Source organism: Sturnus vulgaris, chromosome 14, assembly GCF_052056855.1.
Source record: "Sturnus vulgaris isolate bStuVul1 chromosome 14, bStuVul1.hap1, whole genome shotgun sequence".
Taxonomy (NCBI): Eukaryota; Metazoa; Chordata; class Aves; order Passeriformes; family Sturnidae; genus Sturnus; species Sturnus vulgaris.
In genome coordinates this window covers 553,675-576,569 of record NC_142256.1, presented here as the reverse complement: position 1 = coordinate 576,569, position 22,895 = coordinate 553,675, and the positions used below count along the sequence as shown (strand labels likewise).

General features: G+C 40.3%; 2 protein-coding genes and 1 long non-coding RNA gene across 11 annotated transcripts in view; 2 read left to right on the top strand and 1 right to left on the bottom strand.

Annotated features, from left to right (window-relative positions):
• The window catches only part of TEX11 (testis expressed 11), a 34,043-nt gene that overhangs the window by 2,041 nt on the left and 9,107 nt on the right, over positions 1 to 22,895 (top strand). For 6 of the 9 annotated variants that reach the window (XR_015806641.1, XR_015806642.1, XM_088172915.1 and 3 more), the window contains exons 1-17: positions 4,849 to 5,052; positions 5,150 to 5,331; positions 7,320 to 7,404; positions 8,577 to 8,656; positions 9,218 to 9,298; positions 9,381 to 9,500; positions 10,416 to 10,496; positions 12,717 to 12,802; positions 14,139 to 14,196; positions 14,956 to 15,051; positions 16,465 to 16,546; positions 18,258 to 18,336; positions 19,017 to 19,168; positions 19,877 to 19,962; positions 20,867 to 21,004; positions 21,295 to 21,397; positions 22,437 to 22,561. Coding sequence is in view for 7 of the 9 variants with exons in the window: in XM_088172915.1 (XP_088029041.1) it covers positions 5,022 to 5,052; positions 5,150 to 5,331; positions 7,320 to 7,404; positions 8,577 to 8,656; positions 9,218 to 9,298; positions 9,381 to 9,500; positions 10,416 to 10,496; positions 12,717 to 12,802; positions 14,139 to 14,196; positions 14,956 to 15,051; positions 16,465 to 16,546; positions 18,258 to 18,336; positions 19,017 to 19,168; positions 19,877 to 19,962; positions 20,867 to 21,004; positions 21,295 to 21,397; positions 22,437 to 22,561 (1,665 nt within the window). In the remaining 2 variants the exon portion in view is untranslated. Of the gene's footprint in view, positions 1 to 4,848; positions 5,053 to 5,149; positions 5,332 to 7,255; positions 7,405 to 8,576; positions 8,657 to 9,217; positions 9,299 to 9,380; positions 9,501 to 10,415; positions 10,497 to 12,716; positions 12,803 to 14,138; positions 14,197 to 14,955; positions 15,052 to 16,464; positions 16,547 to 18,257; positions 18,337 to 19,016; positions 19,169 to 19,876; positions 19,963 to 20,866; positions 21,005 to 21,294; positions 21,398 to 22,436; positions 22,562 to 22,895 lie in introns of those variants that run through there. The other 3 variants (XM_088172910.1, XM_088172912.1, XM_088172913.1) reach the window with 3 other exon arrangements.
• LOC148222074 (uncharacterized) lies at positions 19 to 2,701 on the top strand. Its single transcript, XR_015806643.1, has 2 exons — positions 19 to 206; positions 1,676 to 2,701. It is a non-coding gene; the product is annotated as an uncharacterized LOC148222074 (long non-coding RNA).
• LOC106853749 (nuclear cap-binding protein subunit 2) lies at positions 2,001 to 4,841 on the bottom strand. Its single transcript, XM_014877196.2, has 4 exons — positions 4,633 to 4,841; positions 4,294 to 4,475; positions 3,411 to 3,549; positions 2,001 to 2,767 (listed from the first exon to the last, which is right to left on the bottom strand). The coding sequence occupies exons 1-4, from the start codon at positions 4,717 to 4,719 to the stop codon at positions 2,669 to 2,671; spliced, it is 507 nt and encodes a 168-aa protein (XP_014732682.1). The 5' UTR covers positions 4,720 to 4,841; the 3' UTR covers positions 2,001 to 2,668.

The window sequence follows — 22,895 nt, the reverse complement described above, 5'->3', positions numbered from 1 at the left end:
TTCAAGTGACAGGATCTTTAAGACACCGACAGATGTGTCATAGAGAAAGTGGTTCTGACACACAAACTGCAACTGGTGCAGGACTCACTGTTGGAGTGGGTTGACCTTGGCTGGATACCAGGTGCCTACTAAGCCACTTGTGTCACTTTCCTCCTCAGGAGTGTCCCTACCCATGGCAAGGTACTTGGAACTAGCTGGTCTTTAAGGTAGGTCCCTTCCAAATCAACCTACTCTGTGATTCATCCAGGTTACTCCATGGAGAGGGTTCACAAGCTAACATTAACCTGGAACATACACTTTCCTCAAAGCCTAGAAAAGCTAGTGTCTCCTTCTTGTTAGCTGATGGAGACATAGTTGGCATCTTGATTATATCCATAGGCACATGGTGACATCCCTTACTTTGTTCCCAAAAGCTGAATAGCTGTTGGGCTTCCCTATCTTCCTGCTGACTTTGGGCCCCATTATGCCAGCACTGGAGCAGTCAGTTCCATTCCACATACCTGGTGGCTGTAACCTTTCCACATGTCTCAAAGTTCTGATGAGGTTAGGCTGGATGGTTTCTGCTTTTTTTCTGAATTCCCTCACTCCTTCCTTTTCTCAAGGACCAGCTTCTTGATGGAACCTTTCTTTGCCCTCTCCCCCTAATAACTGATGATATAGACCCATTGATTTCCATGTCCACTGGGTTTTTTTCCACTACTGGGGCAACTGTAGTTATTCCTGTTTGAGCCTCTATCTCTACTATCACCTCAGATGGAGTTTGTCCCCTTGTAACTTGAACTCAATCAAGTTATCCTCAGAGGTGGCTTGGGTCCCCGAGTTAACCACAGCCCTCTGATAACCCTGAACTGTGGCTTTGCAGGCACATGCCAAGCCCCAGTAGTGCCAGAGGCTGCTGGTTTTCCCTGGGGTAGGCACCTTCTGTCAGCTGGCATGTCAGTTTGCCAGGGTTACTTGCCTGTTCAGGTGTAGTCCAGGCTATGAGATGTGATAACCAGCCTAGGCTGGTTATACTTACCCAAATCCTTCCACATACTCTGCCACCCACGGACCAGCTGCCTCAGGGCACATTTTAGTATTGACTCACACAAAAATTGTCTTCTCCTACACCAGGAAGACACCAGATTACACAGACCCCATGATATGCCAACCATGTTAATTAGTAGTATTAAACATCTCACGTAAGGGTGAGCAGGAACAATAAAGCCACCCACACCAGGTGGGAGGGGGAAAATAGCATTCTCTCCACAAGGCAGCTCCCCCAGCAGAGCAAGGCTTTCAGTGCCAGGGCAAAGCACAGAGCCATGGTTTGTACTAACATGTTCCCATAGCCCAGAAAATTAAGAAAAAAGAGATAACAAATGCAGCCAACAAACACTGTGACCACACAGAAGCTGCCTACTTAGTAACTACTATGGCTAAAGAACACTTAGCACAGAACTATCATTGCCTCAGGCCCCACACTGGGCAAACTGTGCTGGGCTAGCCCTGCCTGGGCACCAGGTACCCACCAAGCTGCTCTCTCACTCCCCTCCTCAGTGGGAGGGGGCAGGGAGAGAGGAAGATGGGAATGGAATTTGTGGGCCAAGATAAAGGCAGTTTAATAAAGCTAAAGTAAGGCTGCATGTGGGAGCAAAGGAAAACTAAGTATTTATTCTCTACTTTCGACCAGCAGGAGATGTCTGGCCACTTCCTGGGAAGCACAGCTTCAGTACACAGAGCAGCAGCTCCAGAAGACAGATGTTTTAATAAGGAATGCCCCCCATCTCCTTTCTCTCAGCTATTATGCTGAGCAGATGCCATATGGCCTGAAATATCCCTAGATCTTGCCCCCACTCCAGCCTGCTGGTGACGTGGGAATGTTAGAGATAGCCTTGATGCTGTGGGAACATTGTTCCAACAACAGCCAAAACACTAGTGTGTTATCAACACATGCCTAGTTACCAGTATAAAACACATCTCTAGGAGGGCTGCTAGGGGTAAAATTACCTTCATCTCAGTCAGACCCAATACAACTGTTTATTTAAAAAAAATAACAGAAACTTTTAACAAAATCACACCCAACAGTGAGGATCTGAAAAGCCAGGCAGCACTGGGGGCATCATAAAGAGAAACGCTCTGCAGGCCCTGACCAACCCCAGGGCTAGATGCACAGACAAGCACCTCCAAGTGGATGATCAGACCTTGTCCACTTCTCTCATTCAAACACTGATACTTTTTATTAAGCAGGTGAGGTTGTAAATGAGAAGCCTGGATCTCTTGTGCATCCTCATTAGATGCCCGGGCACCTGGAGGGCTCCAATGGTGGTGAGCTTTTAAAAAAAAGTCATTTGAAAGCAACCATGGTTGCAGTTGCAGCTTGGAGGAAGCCACCTGCTTAAGTGCAACATGAAGAGTATGTCATAGCATAAGGTGTGTGACATGCTGCATTTCTTCTTGCCCAGAATCCTACAGAGCTGTCCATTTTTTTCCCTTGTTGCCCTGTATCAGCACAGAACATCCTCTCTAGCTCAGAAAGAAGGGAGAATGAACACATGTATATCCACAGTCCAAGGAGAGTCACCTTTTGCTGGAGCTTGGATCTCACACGATACCCTGATCCCAAATACGAGAACAGGGCTAGCTCTGGAAGGACAGAGCCATCTATGAGCTAGGAATCAAGAGGCAATTAATAGATTGCAGGCTGGTGATTTGCCTTTTGCATCTGAATGATCTTGCCAAAGCCACCTCTTCCCACATCGTAGTCTGTCCGGTATTCATCTCGCACCTGGGGCACAGAACAACACACACATATTAATAGCTAGCACTGCCTGTCTCCTCCTAGACTTCAAAATCTTCATCCCCCTCCTTGTTCAGCTGGTGGGGAACTGAAGTTCAGATTAGAAGCACTTCTACTTATCTGAGATCTCTTCAAATCCACCAAAAAGGTGAAATGGTGAAAATGACAAAAAGGATATATCCGATTGTTGAAATTTTTTCAGGTAAGAAGACCCCAAAATATTTACATTCAGCTTTTCAGTACACCTTTCTGAATTGCCAAGCTTGGCCTTCAGAACACTTTATCTCATCTAAACCTCATCTTTGCCCTTGGGGAAACTGCTGTGTTATGAGACTGGCCTGGCATCCACTCTCTTTCCCGCTACTCAAATTCTGGATCATTTCAAGGGTACTACCTTGGATTAGGGAACATTCTGCTTGCATTGCAGGAAGTTTGGAGTCCTAGACAGAAATAGCCTTAAGTTCTATTTCCAGCCTTTAACACCAGATATGAATTACCGAAACAACCTGGGAGTGAGTAAACTTCAATATCATGTCTTTACAGTCTGCACATTGTTCTCTATGAGACAAAACCAGCAAGTAAGTAGACTCCTACAGGATCAAATTCAGGGATGAACTGGCATTGCCTTTACCTGTCCTCCAGTCTTTCCTCTCCCATACTGTCGCCCCTCCTTAAACCCTGCATCCCAGTCCGTGCGGATGATGCGGTCGTCCAGCCGTGTGCCGTTGATAAACCGCATGGCGTGCTCGGCATCTGCTCTCGTGTAGTACCTGAGGCACTCTGTAAGGACAACTAAGTGTGCTGTTTTGTTGGGTACAGGGGAAAAAAACCAGGGAAGTATTGTATTTGACAAGCAGAACTCCCCCCATTGCCTTCCAGCCTTTTCTACTTTTCCTTATGGGATCAAAAACTGCGCTCATATAAATCCAAGCTAAGACCAGCTAATGCTCAGAAAGAATTCTGTACTTTAATGTTAGCACCTGCACAGACAAGACAATGGAACAAAGACATGAAAGCCTTGCTAAGGGCAAGAAATCAGTAATATGCCTTTTTGTACTATGTAAAACTTGACTGAAATACAAGAAAAGGAGCAGGCTTCACAGGAGAGCTTTGCACAGACAGCTCCTGGCACAACCTGTTTAGGCATGAAAATGCCCCCATGGCTTATCCTGCTACTTCCTTCAGGTGTGCAGTTGAGATGAGAAAGCAAACATGTGCGCTGGATAAGGAAGACGTCAGGTTGATGACTGTAACAGTTATCATTTTGGCCCTAAATTCATTAAAGAAATTAATGAATTAAAGGGGCTCACAGCCACCTCCAGAAAGTACAGCTCTAGTGGCACTTGTCAGGTATGGAACCACTATACAATCGATCTCAGAGTGCAGAGAGGAACGTGCAAGGATGGACGGGATGTGCCTGGCAGGAAGCACTTGGCTATCACCTTTCCAGCAGTGCAGAGGAACTACAGGTGCCAACCACACACGTACTGACAAAAAGGAACCAGAAAGGATACTCTACAAAGCAGAAACCACAAGGGGTCTTCTTGATCTTGTCCAGACCCATGACAATCCTCTTGACATCTCCGCACTTGGAGAAGAGCTCCTGGATCTGCTCCTCGGTAGTGTAGAAGGACAGGTTGCCGACATACAGCGTGGAGGAAATCTTCAGGGACTTCTCCTGCAGCTGCCTGCTACCCTGCGGGCACAGAGGCGCACGCCGCGGGCTCAACGCGCTCGCCGTCCCGTTCCCACCGCTCCATGCCCTCCCGCTGCCCGGCTCCTCGCACGGCCTTGTCCCGGCCTCAGCCCTCCCCGCCCCGGCCGGGCCCCGCCACCCGCCGCGCCGGGCGCACCCGGAAGTGCTGGTCTCGGTACTGGCTGATCTCGCAGTACGAGTCACTGTTGAGCCCGCTGAGCGTGGTGTGCAGCAGCCCCGACATCGCTTGCTCCCGCCCGCCCGGGTCCCGCTGCCGGGCCCCGCTGCCGGGATCCTTCCAGAAGCACCGCGCACCGGACACGGCGAGCGGCGCGCGAGAGACGCCACCACGCCACGGGATTGGCCAGGATGGCTGTCACTCGGAGAGGGAGGCGGGGCGAGGCCGCCGGGAGGCCAATCGGTGACGCGAGAGCCCGGCGGGAGCGCTGGGTCTGGGCGCGCGCAGGGTGCGCGGCGCGCACGCGCATTGCGGGGGCGCTGCTGCCGCGGTTCCGCGCCCGTCTCGTTGCTCCCCCCTGAGGGGCCATGGCGGGGCAGCGGCTGGCGGCCGTGCAAGGTGCCGTGGGCCGCGGGCTCGCCCTTCCCGATAAGCCCCGCCATCGGCGGCTGATGTTGGGCTGTTTTTCACGCCCCGCTGTCCTCCTGTCTTACAGCGCTGGTGCGGGGGCTGCTGAGGGAAGAGGCGCCGTCGCGCATTGTCGCCCTTACCGAGGAGCTATTCCAGGCGGCGGAGAGCCTCTCTGAAGAGGATAGGAAGGTGGCGGAGGGAGAGCCCCCCGCTCCCAGCCCGTCTGGAGAAACGGGGGGTGCTTCACACCCCACAGCCCTGGCCCAGGTTGGTGCTGCAGCTCCGTAAGCGCCAGCTGCTGCTGCTTCGTACCCTTTGCGGTGAAGCTAAACCTGTAGCACTACTGAAATGTAAAGAAAAGAGTTAATTTCTTCGTCGTTCGCCCCAATAGCGTGAAAGTCCAAAATAAAGTGGGAAATTTTTTTTTTAAGTCAATGAGAAATGATGATCCTGAATGTAAAAAAAAAGGGTGTGTGTCATTGACTCTGCTCTCGTGAGACCCCACCTGGATACTGTGTCAAGGTCTGGGGCCAGCAACATCGGAAGGATGTTGAGGTGCTGGAGGTGAAGGTGATTGAAGGGCTGGAGCACTTCTGTTGGTAAAGACAGACTGAGTTCAGCCAGAGAAGGCTCTGGGCAGACCTTCAGCTTCTAAAGGGGTTCCAAGAGAGCTTCAAAGAGAAGGACTTTGGACAAGGGCTTGAAGTGACAGGAAAAGGGGAAATGGCTTTACTTTGAAAGAAGTTGATTTAGATTAGGTATTAGTAAAATACTGTAATGGTGGGGAGGCCCTGGCACAGGTTGTCCAGAGAAGCTGTGGCTGCCCCATCTATGGAAGTATCCAAGGCCAGGCTGGACAGGGCTTGGAGCAACCTAGATCTAGTGAAAGGTGTCCCTGCCCGTGGCAGGGGGATGGAACTGGGTGGTCTTCAAGGTCGCTTCCAACCCAAGCTATTCTATGATAATAATGGGAAAAGTTACTGGTTACTGATGATGTTAAGGTTTTTATTATTTCAAAGAACTAGGAGTATCTAGTTGTAATTTCAAGTAAAAATGCAAGCAGAGAGCACTGATGCATTAAGAGTTTGGTACTGGATCAGAGGAGGTCCTTCTCACCCTGTCTATGAATTCCAATAATGGCAGCAGATAACCCGAGGAAGAAGAAAACAAGCAAGCATGTACTTTTAATTGCCTGGTAAACAATATTCCAGTACACAATATTATATTGGAGGTACTAATTTTCAGTCCCTGTAAAAGTTTATCAGGCGGTTGTTTATAATGTTTGGTTTTTCCTTCTGTTTATTTCTCCTAGAGGAGTACTTAGAAAGTAGTAAACATCTACTTTAAAAGTCCTGTTTCAAAGAGAAATCTGAAATAAGGAAAAAAGACTAGCTGAGATGCTGTCCAACTTCTTCCTCAAATTTATATTTTCAAGAGACATCTAATAAGTAGCAATTATCAGCTAAGGAACACTGATTTTAGAAGTCCTAAATTTGCAACAGGGAACAAGATTGGTTAGCAAGTGTTGTAACAGAAAGTGTCATTAGTACAGTGTGTAAAGAAATAGTAGAGCATAAAAGTGGTATCCTTCAGGTCTTCCTGAATCAATTGAGCTAAATTATTTTTGAAGAAAGGAGAAATCATTAATTTGTAATCTGGCCACTTCAATAAGAGGGACTATGAACTCTCTCCTAGATAGGTAAGGGTGTATTTTTAGGTTAGATCTGTCATGAAAAGTAGAATAAAGTGATAGAAAATGCAGCCCCTCAGGGTGGGTTGCTAAAGCAGCTTATTGCCTTTATGTTGTGCTGTATCTTTTTAACAAGAGTATATAGTCAGTAGCCTTTTTTCTTCTTTTGCTAATATCAGAAGTTTCCCAGTGTAGCTATTTAAAGTAATTAAGCTAGTGTTCTTTTTGATGTGCAAAAGAGGTGAAGCCTTATTACACATGGTTCTCAAATGTGATAAGATTCTTAGAGTTCTTTTCCAACCCCTTCAGATTTTAGGTGAAGAAATGCTACATGGTCCATTCAGCATGCCTGTTTTCAGGTCACTGTCCAACATGTCCCTGTGGGATCCTGTGACAGTTTTATGGAAAACTCACACCTTTGACTCCGGGGTAAAAGGAAGTTGTGTAAACATGTGGAGAGGCCATTTCTTTGAAATACATGGAAGATGCTTCTTTTTCCAGTAGTAAATATCAATGGGATGCACATCCAGGACAAAATTAAATGGAGCGGAATTCTTCTCTTCAGGTTGAAGAGAGTGCAATCAGCTTGTGGAACTGGACTGTGACCAAACACACGGGTGCTGTTATCAATGATGAGCAAAGAGCTAAGTGTACGTATGTTCTGTACCTTCCTAAATGTGTTCTGTGTGCTGTAGCATGGAAATCAAACTCTGCCTCTCTGCTTACAGGCACATAAGTATTGCTGTAGATTTGTTTGAGTCTGCAGACATGGGCTAGAAAGAGAGAAATATAGCAGTGGACTTGGATAAACAGTTCAAGAAGAAGCATCCTGATGTAATACTTATCTTCTTGTGACACAGAATCAGTGTAGGCATTCTTATCGCTGCCCTTTCCATGCCAGGGCACCACTAAAGAGGTGATGTGACCAAAGGAAGCTGTAATTTGCCTTCTGATACTGTGGTTCAAGTATAAAAATGTATGGAAATAACATAGGTGTAAATTTTAGACTGCTGGTCACTTAATTTTTATCAAGTGAGATTGTTTTTTTAATGTAACTATGTCATCTATGTTTACATATAGAAGCATTCTAAGTCCTCACTGACCTGCTTTAGCCAGGTGCACAGCTGGTGGGTTCTCTTGGGCCAGGAGCAGCACTAGAGGAAAGCAGAAGTGAGCTTTTGGTATTTTCCCTCAGTGTGTTCTTTCTGAGGTTCTGTGGGATTGCATTATCAGGCCTGCATTCTTGTTTTGAGGGATTAAAGTCAAAATGATATATAATCTGCATCTTATAAATTATACCAGGTAAAGGGTAAGTTGACACAAAATAGAGTGTGATGTTCTCAGATCACAGCTGAAGGGCCAGGGAGAGGCTGTTTTAAATACATTAAGTAGCATCTTTTCCATCTCTGATGTCTAAGGAAGGCCTGAAAATATTTTTGCTTTTTACTTTGGAACTGTATAAAGATTATTAAACTTCATTTCCTTGTTTTGCTGAAGGCTATTCTGAGGCTTTTAAGACATGTTACTGTAAGCACCTGCAATGTAATTAAGTCTGTGAATACCATGTATTTAACTTAAACTTTCTCTAAATTGTTTAATAGGTATTTTAATGAGAATATATTTTTTTTCTTTACTGCCTGAAAATCTTGGCTAAAATTCAGATTGCTTTGACTCCTGAAGCTTTCAGATTTTTCTGTCTTGTGATTTAAAACGCCAAATAGTCTTTCAGAAATAGTGGGGCTTGACTTTCTGTAAAAAAAAAAAAAAAAAAAAAGAAGTAGAGAAAAGGAAACTTTTGAATATGTGAACTGTTTTCCTGCAGTGCGGTTTGTTGCTTGCAGACTGATTTGCCTTTGTGAAGGCAGTGATTCTCCGGAGGGAACTATTCGAAGACAGATTTTGGTAAGGCTAATTATGGGTGAGTAATGAAATACGGTTGATTCCCGAGGGAAGTCTTCAAATCTTATTACATTTGCTTTGGAAAGGGAGTGAAGTATATGTCTAGTTCTGGAAAGATAGCTGGTGTTTTGGTAGGAGTATTGCTGACTCTATGTGCTCATCACTTAAGAAAAGATAAGATAGATGATACCATTTTTTCCCTTTTAAGAAAACAAAGTACATGCTGAAGTGGGACCTGTATCTTACAGGGATACCTTGCTGACCATTGGAGTTAGGAATGTTTGGACATTGTGGTGTGGTTGGCATCACAGGGTAAAATATGTTATGAGCAGGACATTCATTTATTTCACTATCTTATAATATTGTCTAGTAGGCCATCATAAGTCTTATGCTACATCTGAGTGTTCAGCGTTTCGTTCAGAAGTGAGAGTTGCTGGTCAGAAACTGCAGAGCTGAAATGCCTTTGTCCTGTGTTAGATATGTGTGACAATGAGATGAGATCTTATGTTGCCTTTCTTGAAAGTGACTGCATTTTCACAAATGACTTACCATTTCCTCCTTCAGATGTCTATGAAAACTGGGAAAGGATGGATAGATATTGGAAAAGCTGGTCTTGCAGATGGATTTCTAGAGAATGCCATGAGTGTAAGTTTTTTCTCAGTTTTGATTTCCTACATACACGCCTATTTGTAAGTTCCATGGGTGATGCCTGCACTTTGTTTTCCAGAGTATAGAAAAGTTGTATGCGAAGTTACGGAATGGGAGCGAGGGTGAAGCAGATATTCAAGTGCACAGAGCTGATGTGGAGAAGAGCCTTTTCAAAGTACTCTCTTACCAAGCTGAATCAGTATGTGTTCTCAGTTTTCCTTATAAGTCACTAGAGGTATAGAGGGAAACTCTGACCCAGTTATTAGATACCTGAATGCTTGGCATTGAGGACTTGCTGAGGGATAGATTTCCTTCACTTAGATGTGAGATAGCAGATCTCATGTTTGTATTCAATGTTGCAATCATTTAATGATTTTTAATTTCCCTCATTTATCGCAGTCATTCTTTCAGTGGTGTTTATATCTTCTAGTTCAGATTTGTTGCTTTATGATTTGGCTGTCATGGCTGTTTGTAAAATAAACAGCTGCCTGTATGAATCATAAATGGGTCAGTTCCAACAGTGTCCTGTGCTGGACTGGAGAACAAGGCAAATAACTGTAATTTAAAGTATGTAATTTAGAAATTCTAAGTTTTGAGAGGAAGTATTTTTCCTGACTGAAGTGTCTGAGAACTCTATCAATCCTATAGAATATAACAAGCACAGGAACAAATACAAAGAATGTAGTTTCCTGCATTTGTTGATCACACCACTGACCTCAGTATCTAGAAGGGAAGTGCTATCTCCAGAATTCTCAGGAGCTACCCTAAACAGGACAAAGCGATGGCCCATATTTTTAATTCGATCATGTAGACAAAAGGAGAGGAAATAAAAATTTTGCTGAGCTGTTGTATCATTTAACATCTGAATGATCTTGTCCCATGTCTCTGCACACTTCCTAAGGACTGCAGTGATTTTCTGGATCTCTTGATCCTCTGGCAGTATGGAGAAATAGACAGAATTATTATAGCACTGTAAGGACAGATACCTAATCCCAAATCTAGCTTTACTGCATGTGAAAAACACAAGTCCTATTTTAAAGAACGAGGTTTATAGTGAATTTTAAAGACCAGTTGCACACTAACGGTTGGTTGGCATGCTCTGTTGCTTTCTCAGGCAGTTGCTCAAGGGGATTTTCAGAAAGCAGTGATGTGCGTGCAGCGCTGCAAAGATATGTTGATGAAATTGCCAAAAGAAGTAAGTGAAATATTCCCTTCTTTATCATTCCAAACTTTGAGAACCTATTTTCCTCTCTATATGTAAAGGGATGACATATGCCATATAAAATTTTGAAAAGTACTCTGAACTGAAGATCTCTTCTGCGGGTGGTTGCCTCTTTGAGATTTTGTGCTAAAATTTTTGCATGGAAACAGCAGAGTTTTCTTCAAAGTGCATTTTTTTATTGCTGCTCTTTGATTAGAATTTGAAATAGAATGATAAACTCTTCCTAAACAATGAGAAGGCAGATCAGCAAGCAAGGCAAAAATATTTTTAAATTGAATATACGACCTACTCTCTACAGAACCAGCTGCATTTTACATCTTGATCTTGTATGTTGCATCTTGTACCCATGTGAACATTTGTCTGGGGACAGATGGGACAAGAGAATAGCTGAGTTACAAAGTTTTTGATATGCAAGTCTATCACTACCATCAGTACTAATCTTCATCCTCATGAAACTGTGGAGCTATGAATGGAGGCTTCCCATTGCACTAAACTGTGTTTTTTGTCGTTCTTGTCTCACAGAGAAAACAAACTATCATGTGCAGATTAGTTTTTTGTTTGCAAAGATAGAAGTCTATTATTGTTATATCAGAATAAACTTCCTGACATTTATTTTCATTTACTTACATGATCCCAATATTTAGGAAATATTCTGTTCCTGTCTCTCTGGTACAGATAATAAAATTCAAAGGGGCAGATGCAAATTCTTAAAGAAAAAAATGGGATTTATGGTTGGAGTTCATTTGTGTTTTTAACCAATTAAACTCCAACTGATTTTACATTGCTTTTTGTCATCTGTAGGCCTTGTTCAAGTGCATCTGTTGCAGGGGTCTAGCTTTAATTTGAATCATAAAAGCAGAACTTCTTACTGTTGAAAATGTTCACTGGGATCTTTGCATTCCTGTTCCTCATTTAATTCTAAATTAATTTAATTCCTTTTGCTTGAACTCCTTCATTAAATAATATTAAACTTCTTGAGATGAAAGCACTTCACAAGCCAGGAGCACTGATGCAGACAAGGTAAAGGTTTCTGATCATGACAGAGTGATACAATTTACTTCTGATTTAAAGAGTGGTATTTAAAAAATGAGGAAAATGGAAAGAGCTAGTGATTGCTGAGTGAATCCAAAATTTTTGGACTGCTGGGTTGCTCTCAGTCCTAAACTTTTCCAGGCTCCCATTGTACCAGAGAGTCCCTGGAGAATATCACAGGGAGATTATTGTGTTGTATGATACCAGAGATCAGCTGGAGAGGATTGTGGTCACCAATAGTCTATGTACCAATGCTCAGTACAGGAAACTTTCTCTCCTGGAAAGGAAACATTCACAAATGAACCAGTGAAAAATAAGATTTCACATCTGAGAGTCATCTCCTTTGGGTTCGTGCATATACCTAGTCTGTGCTTTTGCCTCTGGATTGCAAAAAAAACAAAACAAAAAAACCCAAAATGTTGTGCTACACTTCTCGTTTTTTGTCTGAGAATTTGAAATCTACAGTCCCTTGCAAAAAGCATCGTTTATATTTGGGAAAAAAAAAAAAGATACTGCAGAGGCAAAATGGATACAAATATTGGCAGCCTGCTAGCATATAAAATGACTTTTTTGTCTCTTCTTTGGATGACACATGACAGCTGCAAATCATTTCAAAGGAAAGGCAAGTTGTTATGAACAGATGTTGTCAGGGCTGACTGATAAAGCTCTGAATAACCAAGCATTGAAAAGCAGTTTTCTTCTAAAGCTTGTAATCCCTTTTTCACCCCAAAAAGAAACGCTGAAAGAAGCCTACCATAAAACATGTAGAGTCCTCTTCACTTAATTATGTAAAACTTTTTTGTTATTTAAAAAAAAAGAGGTTATAGTTTTACAGTTTTTCCTCTCAAATTTTAATTTTTATTGTTTCATTTACACAGTTCTAGTGCTTTCAGTGTGATTTATTGAGGAACTCTGTGTTCCTCATGTGTTTCAAAAATCCTTCTGTTTTGTGTTTCCTGGACTGGTTAATGATACTTCATTTTCCCACCCAATTAATGGTTCCGTTTTAGTCATCTTCAGTATCCCCTTGCAAAAGGCCAGAAGTGGTAACAATGATATATCTTGAAAGTAAATTGCATTTTGAAGAACCTGAGACTGGAGTGCCGTAAAGCTAATGATGTTTTTCAAGAACATTATTGAAGCAGGAGTCTTTTATTGCAGACCTGTTACCTGTCAATCCTCTGTTACAATTTCGGAGTGGAAACCTATGAATGGAAGAGGTATGAACAGAGCTCCTTCTGGCTCAGGTAATGTGCAAAAATCAAGTAAACAAGCCCCTGCTTTTGAGATGTAAAAACGTGTGTGAAGGAGAAGGGGGAGCAAGGAGAGGCCTCATTAAAAATGTGAGAATAAAAGATTTTAGCTGAACCAAATTATCTGAGCAGATACTTTGTCATGGTTGTACACTATTGCCTAAAATCCGTGTCTGTTTTCCCACATAGATTTTCATGCCATTAGAATGAAAGCCATCTTCCAATGGTTCTTGCCAATTCTCTCCCTAGTGTTTCCTCTGAACAGATTAGTTTTCTGAAGAGTCCTTGACTGATAAAAGGCCTCTTTATCAGTCCCTGACTGATAAAAGGCACAAACATAAGGTGAAAAAGGAATGGGTAGAGATGGTTTGGGTAGGATCTAAACAACTATTGTGGTATTACTAGGGGTGGGGAAATATAGGCTTTCAGGAAGAGTATCTTCATGCCATGGTCACAGCCTCAGTGCAGAAAGTTTGTATTTATGTCTTCTTGTTCTTTTAAACACTTAGAAGAAAATGAAGGGCTACAGATCAAATTCAAAATCATTATGGTCATATATGTTGCCAAACAGGATTTGTAGGAATGCTCAGATTTAGTTACAGCCTGTCTTTGGAGATTATTTTATATTTTATTCTTGTGGAAAATTAAATACCGGCTCCTGATGACAAAATTTGAGGAGGAAATAAAGCTTTGCAAAGTGCACGTAATAATGTGGAGAAAGAGTGTGGCTCCATCTAGTGGGTTAAAATTTCCCTGATCTGAGAATAGATTAGAAAACAAGAGCCCAGGTACTGTTTTTCTTTCAAACAGTTCTTCATTCACAGCATTTGTAATCAAATCTGGTTCTGTGGAATTATCGCTGTGTTTTCTCCTGGGTGGTTCTTTGTTCTACCACTTAACTTTTAGAAGAAGAATGGGGAATCATGAGTTACAGGTTCTGTATTTGGTATTGATATGCTATGGTCTGGAGACCTGCCATGTTTAGATTTTGTGTGTTACCATTTTATATGTCAGATGTGAATGGAAACACTTGCTTCTTCAAAATCTCCATTAAAACTGATAAAACCTGCAGAGAAGTTTGAATAGAAGATGTTACAGAATGTGCTGCAACAGGTTGAAGAAAGTGATTGAGTACGATTTTTAATGTAAGGGTAGATAGAACCCAAAATTTTCTCTTTTCTAGTAAAAGTGACTATTAAGATTAGTTTGTTTGATTTATGTGGTTTTTAACTGCTTAGGAAGTGGGAAAGGATAGGAATTTTGCACATATCAGAAGACTGAATTATCTCTGTTATCCTGTTTAATTTTAACTTTCATTTATCACTGATAGCCAGAGTTATGACATTGGGAAGATGGACATGAAATATTCTGTTGGCAAAGAAATGCAGGTAAGAAATAGAGACATTTCTATTTACAAATAGGAGGATTTTGTTAAACTGACTCCAGTGAATTATCTGCTTTTTCTGTGCAAACCGGCCCAGTGATGTCTTGGTATCCTTTTTAGAAGTCTGCTATGAAGTTTGGCGGAGTTTCAGTTGTTATGAGCATCAGTCATTGATGAGCGCCTTTAAATCACATTTGATTCTATTATTTCACAGAAATCAAAATGTAGAAAGCAAGGCTGAAGTAGATCCCGAAAGGCCATCTCTTCTTCCATTCCTCTTCTCTTTCAGTACATCATCAGTTGAGCTGTGTCATTTGTGATTGATGTTTCTCTGTCTCATCCAGAAGTCAATTAATTCTTTTACTTCCGACTGTGGATATGAAGATTTTAATCTCTTCCTCTTTATGTAAATAGTTTATATATTTAAAGTCCATCATCATGAAGATTTTTGTCCAGTTTGTTTATGTTCCTCTGTGAAGTGTGTTCCTCCTGTTATTTCAATGTTTTCTTTCATTATTTTTTTCCAGTTATCTGATTTTCCTTGCAACCCTTCAGTTTTTCTCTGAATTCTAGTTGTTTCATTTCCTGTGTGTACTGCATTGCTTCAAGACTGGATATGTTTCAGAAATGAGAAATCACTTTATATGTCTGATAGCAGGCAGGAATTCTTTTGACTCAAAGAGCTTTTATTTTTCATGAACTTGGAATTTAATTCTTTTATGTTCATATGTATGTTCACATGTGGCTGTTTTTTCGATTCCAGGCTAAAGTGCTGCGATTGTTAGCCACGAGCTATTTTGAGTGGGATTGCACTCTATACCTGGACAAGGCATTGAAAGCCATAAACTTGGCAAATCAGGTAGTAATTTTTGCTCTATTTAAAGATTGCAACAGATGAAAATCAAACATTTATTGCCATGATAATATCGACCACATTAGGTGTGTTATCCTTGACAATAGATTGAGGTGTGTTTGCTTTATGTTTCCATGCTCCTATGGATGTCTTGATGTTCCTAGCTTTTTTTTCTTTTCTCTTTCTTTTTTTGTGTAGAGAAATACTTTCTTGTATGTGTAAGTAGAGCTGTTCTCCTGCCTTCTATGTGTTAATAGTAAGGTCCTTTGATCATGGTGTGACTAAAATTTCTCAGACATGTGAGTTGATACAGGCAGGCAGCTGGGACAACCACAAACCCACAGCTAAAGCACAAAGAGTAAAATTATTTCTGTTACCTTATTATCTGGGGGATCCCCAAAGCAGCACCCAGGCACAGGCACACGAGCAGACCTGAAAAAAAAAGTGTATAAACATACCAACTCCACTGGAGGAAGTTCATATATCTCTAAGCAGCCATTACAATCAGGTCTCTTGATCCTTTACAAATTCTGTTTCCCATAGAGACTTGAATTAATTTTGTGCTTCTATCTATTCAGATCAGTGTGGAGTAAATGAAATCTGAAAAATTCCTATTTGTCTTCAGTTGATCATTTAAAATTTTTCAGTTTCTGTTTTGTACAAAAGATTTAAGTATGAAATTTTATTTTAAATTGAAGCTGAAATTCGGTTTCTGCATGCTGCTTGAATTTACAGATAGATCATAATGTGTATGCTCATGAGATTAGGATAAAAGGCAGTGTATTTTAGTCATGCAAATAATGAGCTACTACAGTATCTAAGCCTTTTGTCCTCTTCTATTGTTTACTTTTGCAAAGCTTTTTGAAAGTGTTTTTATCATAATTTTTGATAATGTACGTTTTAATGCTGTGTGAGGGTATGGAAAACCCTCAGAAGAAAATGTTGATTCTAGAACTTGAAATATGCACTGTTTTAGTGAGAGATTTGTATACAATCCTCATTATTTCCAATTGGTCCCACTGTTGTTGCTCCCTGAATTTCTTCTTTTTATAAAATACTTTGAATCTGCTAATAATAATTCTAGATTAATCCAGCAAATTCACACATCATTTAGTAATGTTCAGCTTCTATTTAAAAGTATCAAAAATAGGCCACAGCAAAATGAGGATTTTACATCTTTTACTTTCGTTATCCTTGTAGTCTTTTGGCAGTGTAAGAAAAAATAATAAAGATGCACATTACATTTAGGAAGAAATTATTGCATAAGTTGCCTACCACTTGCTTCAGTCATTAAAATAGAACTGAAGATTACAGTGGGGATTCCTTAATATTTGTCTGTATTACAAATGTGCTGTACTCTCACAGGATCTGTGTTCTACAAAGAGCTCTCCAAGTAATGTATTGTTTTTTATTGTGCAGGAGAATTTGCAGCCGGCAGGGTTTTTTTTGAAAGTTAAAATTCTTCTTAAAAGTGGAGCATCAGATGAAGATATCAACTCAGGTATCACAGCTCTCCCTAGATTTCATAGTGAGGTCTTATTAAGACATATCCAAGGAGACTGTCTGTGTCATACATAGAAAAAGAATCTTGTGTTTTTGGCAGAATCTGCATTAGCTAAATGTCTTTTGCTTTTGAAGTGTGAGACATAGTACTCAATGTTCACAGAGGAAGTATCCAGATGCTAATTTCAATAGCCTTGCTGCAAATAGGGAAGGGGGAAGACTCTGAAGGCTGTTAGAATGAAGAGAATGAAAATATAGCAATGTAAAGCTACAGTTTATTTAGACATATGCAGAAGGTTATGCAGAAGGGTGAAGGTGCATCGACTTACACAGTCAGCACAGAAGAAAGGCTGGTGAAGCATTGCTGTTCTCAGGGTGTGGATTTTGCAGATTTTGACCAAGAGACATGATGTGCTGATCAGTGTGTTGTTATAAACCTGTATTACAAGAGTTTATTTGAGTCAGATTAACTCTTTTCTCCTTATTCCTCATATTTACCACTTGAACATAACTGATTGTATTATGAAATGAGAGGATAAGAAAGTTTTTGGGGAGGCTTTAATATAGAAAGGATAATTAATGTGTCAGAGAAATTTACTTTCATAAATAATGAAATCATAGGGAAGAGAGGCTTTGTACTCCTTGTGGTTGGAAAGCATCAAAAGTGTAATGAATAATCTGAGAAATGTAGGATGTGATGAGGAATTTCTTTTAGAGAGCCGAGGGGTTTGAATGCTGTCAGACTAGCATAAATGGTAACTCCAAATTGCTCCTGGGGAATTTCAGCCAGATTTCAAGCAGCCAGTTATTTAAAACTTACATTTTCAAATAAACATACAGTAGCTGACTTGTGTTCTTCGGTTTGAATTGTGAAATCATAGAGTTACCTATCGAAACACACTTGGCTGTTATTTAGTAACATTAAGCCTCCAGTCAGTTTTTCAAGCAAGTTTTTTAATGAGTGAATGCCTCTTTTTTTGTATGGCTGGCAGAAAAGTCTTGTGTCCGTGTACTGCAACTTCTCTGTCTTTTGAGTGAAGATTCCTGCTAAACTTTAGGCATTTCACTAAAATCTTCTGTTATGTACTTGCATCAGCTGCCTTCAAATGCTTCTTTTAACGACTATTACAGTCCTCCTTGTGTAGTCCTTCTGTGATCTCACCCAAGCTACAAATGTATCTATTTTGTTGTTAACCATTAGCACAGAGTAACAATTTTAAAACTTTATCTGAGTGGTGTAAAACTGATACTTGCTTATCAGCACCAATCAATCCAACAGCTGATGTTAAGGGCATTATGTTGAAGTAGTTCCTATTGCAATATGATACCACACACAGCCTGAGCACTAACCTCAAATGTTGGGTTGTTCCTGCTGGATAAAGACGAGGCATTTTGATAGAACGCAAATTGAGGCCAAAAAAAAAAAAAAAGTTCTACTAAAGCTTGTGGTGTTCCTGTTTAAGGAGACAGACGACTAGAATTCCAGGGCTATCAATCTGTCACCTTTCTGTATTACTGCAGTGGAAGGAAAGTCAAAACAGAATAGACATTATTCTTCCATTTGTTGTAGATCTGTTATAGGGTTGCTGAGGTGGTTTTTTTCAGTTTTGTTTCTGTCTTCCAAAGGAGCTGTAAGAGGTAAGTGGTAAATTGAGCAATTAAGTGCCTAAGTTGATTATATAATCTCAAGTGCTTTGTGTTCTGTCTAGCTCTTGCAGAATTCATGCACCTTGAGATATCTTTAGACTTCTGTTTGAATACTGCCAAACTGCTGCTGGAGCATGGAAGGTATGAAAGTGTTCCTAAGTGGGGTAAACACAGTGTTTGGAGTTTTTGAGTGTTTCCTTATGAGCAAAGAACATCTGTTATACAGGGATGTTTTATTTCAAATAAAAGCTCATGGAGGTAAGGTAAAAGGTTTTGAGAGGGAGCCTGTCTTCTGTAGCAAGGAGATACTGATTATGGCAGCAGCAGAACAGGGTATGAAATAAGTGTAGTGACAATTTGCAGTGCTGTAGACCTACTTTGGAATGCTTAAGATTCTTTATGTAGTTTTTATATGTGTCTGGAATCATCAGACTGACATCTGTCTTCTAACCAACCATCAGAATGACTTTGGAGCCCTAGAATCATTCTTGGGAAAAACAGCAGAAGGATAACAAGTTACTGCAAAATAAATTGAGGCATGAAATGTTACCCTGTTATGTGCTCCATCATGATTATATATGTATATGCTTGTGTCTTGATGCAAATGTGAAGAATTTATTCTTATGAATACAGTGGAAGAGGCATGTGGTAAGAGGAAGCTGCCATTGAATAGATGAACTGTAACAAATTCATACCTTGATTCATTCTGTCAGTGTGATTGAATGACAAACATGCTGTATGGTGTGAATATGTTAATCTCTAGAATGGAAAATTAACAGCTCTTCTGGTGCAGCCTCTTAAAAATGCATCTCTGTGAATAGGGAATCAGTTGGTTTTGATTTTCTGAGATCTGTTCCTGAACGATTTGAATCTTCACCTGACCTTGGAAAAATTACCCTGCTCCACATTGAGTTCCTGTTGCAGAATAAGAAGGAGCTGCTCGCTAAGCAAAAGATTGAAGAAGTTATTATAGGTCTGTATCCATCTTTTACTGCTGTTTACTGAAAGCTGGATGTAGTTGGCTAAGGTCTTGCATTCTAATTTTCACTTTTTTTGCTTATTCTCATTTTTCTTTCTCTCTATCTGTTCTCCATTATGTTTCTTTCACTTGGCAACTCTCAACTTCGATATTGAACGACAGTCGTGATCAAGCTCAGAGTTAAATTCATTTGCTGGAGCAATTCCTCCTTCTTAGTGTAAACTGTGTGTGACTGATACATGTGGAATTAGAAACATTAACCAGGAGTTTTGTATAATGTTAATACTTTGTCCATCCAGTCCAATTTATTTTTATGTGTCAGTATAAGACAGGTTGCATATCCTTTTTTGAGCAGCTGGACAACAGTTTATTTTTCAGGTCTGTTGCACCTGTAGCACTGTAGTACTTTTTGACTGCCAGATCTGCTGTAAAACAAATCCTAATTCATGTTGCATCTTGCTAGGAGCAAGAGCTACATTTACATTGTTCAAGCATGAAAATATTTTTCTCTTACCCACTGGGGTTTTTTTGGGTTTTGCTTGGTTGATTGGTTGGTTTGGGTTTTTTTCATAAACAGGATATGAAGCACTGGCTCCTAGCTGAAACTATGTGTTTTGTTGCAGGCTGTAGAATAGTTCTTAGATACTTCTCAGTGTGCTTCATAAAGTTCTTATAAAGTGATGATTTGCAGTATCTTTTCAGGTCATTATACTGGGAAACAGCTGTTGCCTGAAGCCTTGAATCAGCTGCACATCATCTTGTGGGACAGAGCTGCCAAATATTATGAGGTTTGGGACCAAATAGTAGTGTTATTATTTATATCACTGAAAATTATAATCTTTTTCTGACCTCTTTGTTATGTCTATTTTTGGTTAGAGTGCAAACTGTTACTAAGCCTTGTTCCAGCTGGCACTAGTTTTATTTTCATCCATCTAGGTGCTGTTTTCAATTACAAAATCAAGTTTCAGGTAGCCTCATCTTAAGGTTTCTACACGGGAACAGTTAATGCAAGAATCTCTGCTCCAGCTGGCTCCTATATGGCTATGGGGCCTGGAGGGGTTCGTCCAAGAGTAGTCAAAGACCTGGCTGGTGTCATTGTGAGGCTTCTCAATGGTTTTTGAATGGTCATGGGAATCTGGAAAGATCCCAGTTGGCTGCAAGCTGTCAAAAGTTATCGCAATTTTCAAGAAGGGTAAGAAGGACAACCCTGGAAACTACAGGCCCATCAGTCTCACTTCAGTGCCTGTAAAATTATGGAGATTATTCTGGGACTTATTGAAAAGCACCTGAAGGACAATGCAGTCATTGGTCACAGCCAGCAGTAGTCCATGAGAGGGAAGTCCTGCTTGTCAAACTTCGTTTCCTTTTATGACAAGGTCATCCACCTTGTTGATCAGCTGAAGCCAGTTGATGTAATCTCTTTGGATTTCAGTAAAGCTTTGCATACTGTCTCTCATAGTGTCTAGACAAATTAGAGGGCTGGGCACTCAGCAGCTGTATGAAATCTAACAAAGGAAAGTGCTGGATTCTGCACCTGGAACAACCTGGAGGTTGCACTAGAATATACTTGACTATCTAAATCTTTCATTTGCTATGACTTTAAAAAAAAAAAAAATTGGAAGACATAGGCAGTTTAGTCACCCAAATATGGCCATGTTTGTTTGGGTTGTATTTTATTTTTATATTTTCTAGGAGAAAAGCTATTCTGAAGCCCTTCACTGGTACAATTATTCTGTCAGCTTCTATACACCTGGGCAGATAGATCAGAATTTGGCCAAGCTTCAGAGGAACATGGCTTCTTGCTATCTTCATTTGAAACAAGTTGACAAGGTATATTTAATACATATGTAGACATACTTATGTCTTTATTTGCATTGCTTTTATTTTTGAGGAATTGGCTCTTTCATTTCTGGTCAGCCTTTGGTGCTGTCTTCTGGTCTCATCACTTTCGTTTCAAGGGCAGATGTTGTTGCCCTGTCAAATATCTTGAGTTATTCTATAAACATCAACAGTGTAATTATTAACATTTTGTGTATTTTTTTATTTCTTTCCTATTGCTAATTATGTACTAATTTCAAGCTGATGTTGTACTGATTTCCTTTAATCTCTTCTGTGAATAGGCTAAAGAGGCAGTTAAACAAGCAGAGAGGTGTGATCCAAACAGCATCTTTACTAAATTCAGTGTCTATAAGATTGCAGTGATGGAGAACGATACTGATAAAGGTACATCTTGAAAATTAAAGGGTCCACTACAAGGAGAAGTGCCAAATATATTAAAAAGTACTAAACAGCTTTGGACTGTTCATCTTGAGAAAGACACAATAGAGGGTAGCTAGAAGAAGGGTTCCTAAAGTAGTTGAAAATGTCAGGCTGTAGATTTAAGTTGTAAAAGGGGGATTTTTTTTCCCCCACACAATATGTAAGAAGCAGAGTCCATTGCTATATTTGATTTTGTTTGGATGGAGCCTCTGGGTAGGGAGGATAATCCTCTCATGGGCAGAAGCTATAGGTAGCATCCCAGGATAAGAATAATTCTATACTTTTTAGTATGCATATACAATATGAGCCATAAGGGAACCATTATTGCTGCTCTTAACTTCTCTGGACAGATGGATCCTGAAGTTACCAAAAAATATATGAATTATTGAGATGACTTACAGAATGTTGTATCTCTGTAGCCTCTTCCTTCTTTATAATGAGTTCTGCTGTTTCATATTTTAATGAGGCTCTTAGTTCAAGTAATGAAAATTGAGAAAGAGTCTATAGTTACTTAGAATACAGAGTAATGCGCAGAGCTTATTTTCCAATGAGTTCTCTGCCATTTAATTATTCTCTATACAACTTTTATTGACAGCATAATTTGTTCACATAATATAGAGTGAGAAACACAGCACGATGTGAACATAAAAGCAGTGGCACCCTTAGCATAAGCCAAGATGTGGGAGCTTGGAATGATGCCCAGACAATGTATTAGAGAAAGTCTTCTGTCTTTGGTAACAAACAGTTACTTACCAGAACAAAATTAAAGATGTGGGATGAGTATCATTTGTTTCTTTAGATTAGTAGCTTGGAAAGCCTTCTGGCATCTCCCTAGGAAGAAATGCATATTTGTGGAGAAGTGCTGGTATGGTCAGGTTTTCTTGTCTTGGTTTTTCATTAAAAAAAAATAATTATAACCTTTCATAAATCATTAAAACAGTAGAACTTTGCACCTTCCAATTGCTTCTATAAAAATGTTGGTTTTTCCCTCTGTCTCTTTCAGCTGTGGAAGCAGTTATTGAAATGGGGAAGCTAGCAGAAAAGCCATCAGAACATGAAGACAAGCTGAGAGTGGATAAAAATACAGGCAGCAACCTCTTGAGTTTAGCTGCCCAAATTGCTTTAGAGGTAGAGCAGATAATGTTGTCTTTGCTTTCTTGATATAAATAGGACAACTGTAACCTCTTTAACCTGGCCTAGTTTTAATATTTCTCTGTATTTAATGGATTGCTTAGTGTTTCATGCTTCCACAACGAAGGTCTGGCTTGAATGTGTTGTGTAATGCAAAGTAGATATTATTTTCCTATAGAAAGAAGTAGTATCTTTTAAAATTTTGACAGAAAAATAAAGAATTTTGAGTTATAAATGTTGGCATCTGGATATTACATTGTGTGTTTCTGTAAAATTCTCCTTAGCAAAATGTTGTTTTCTTCTGCCTCTGAGATTTGATCTTTGATGTGAG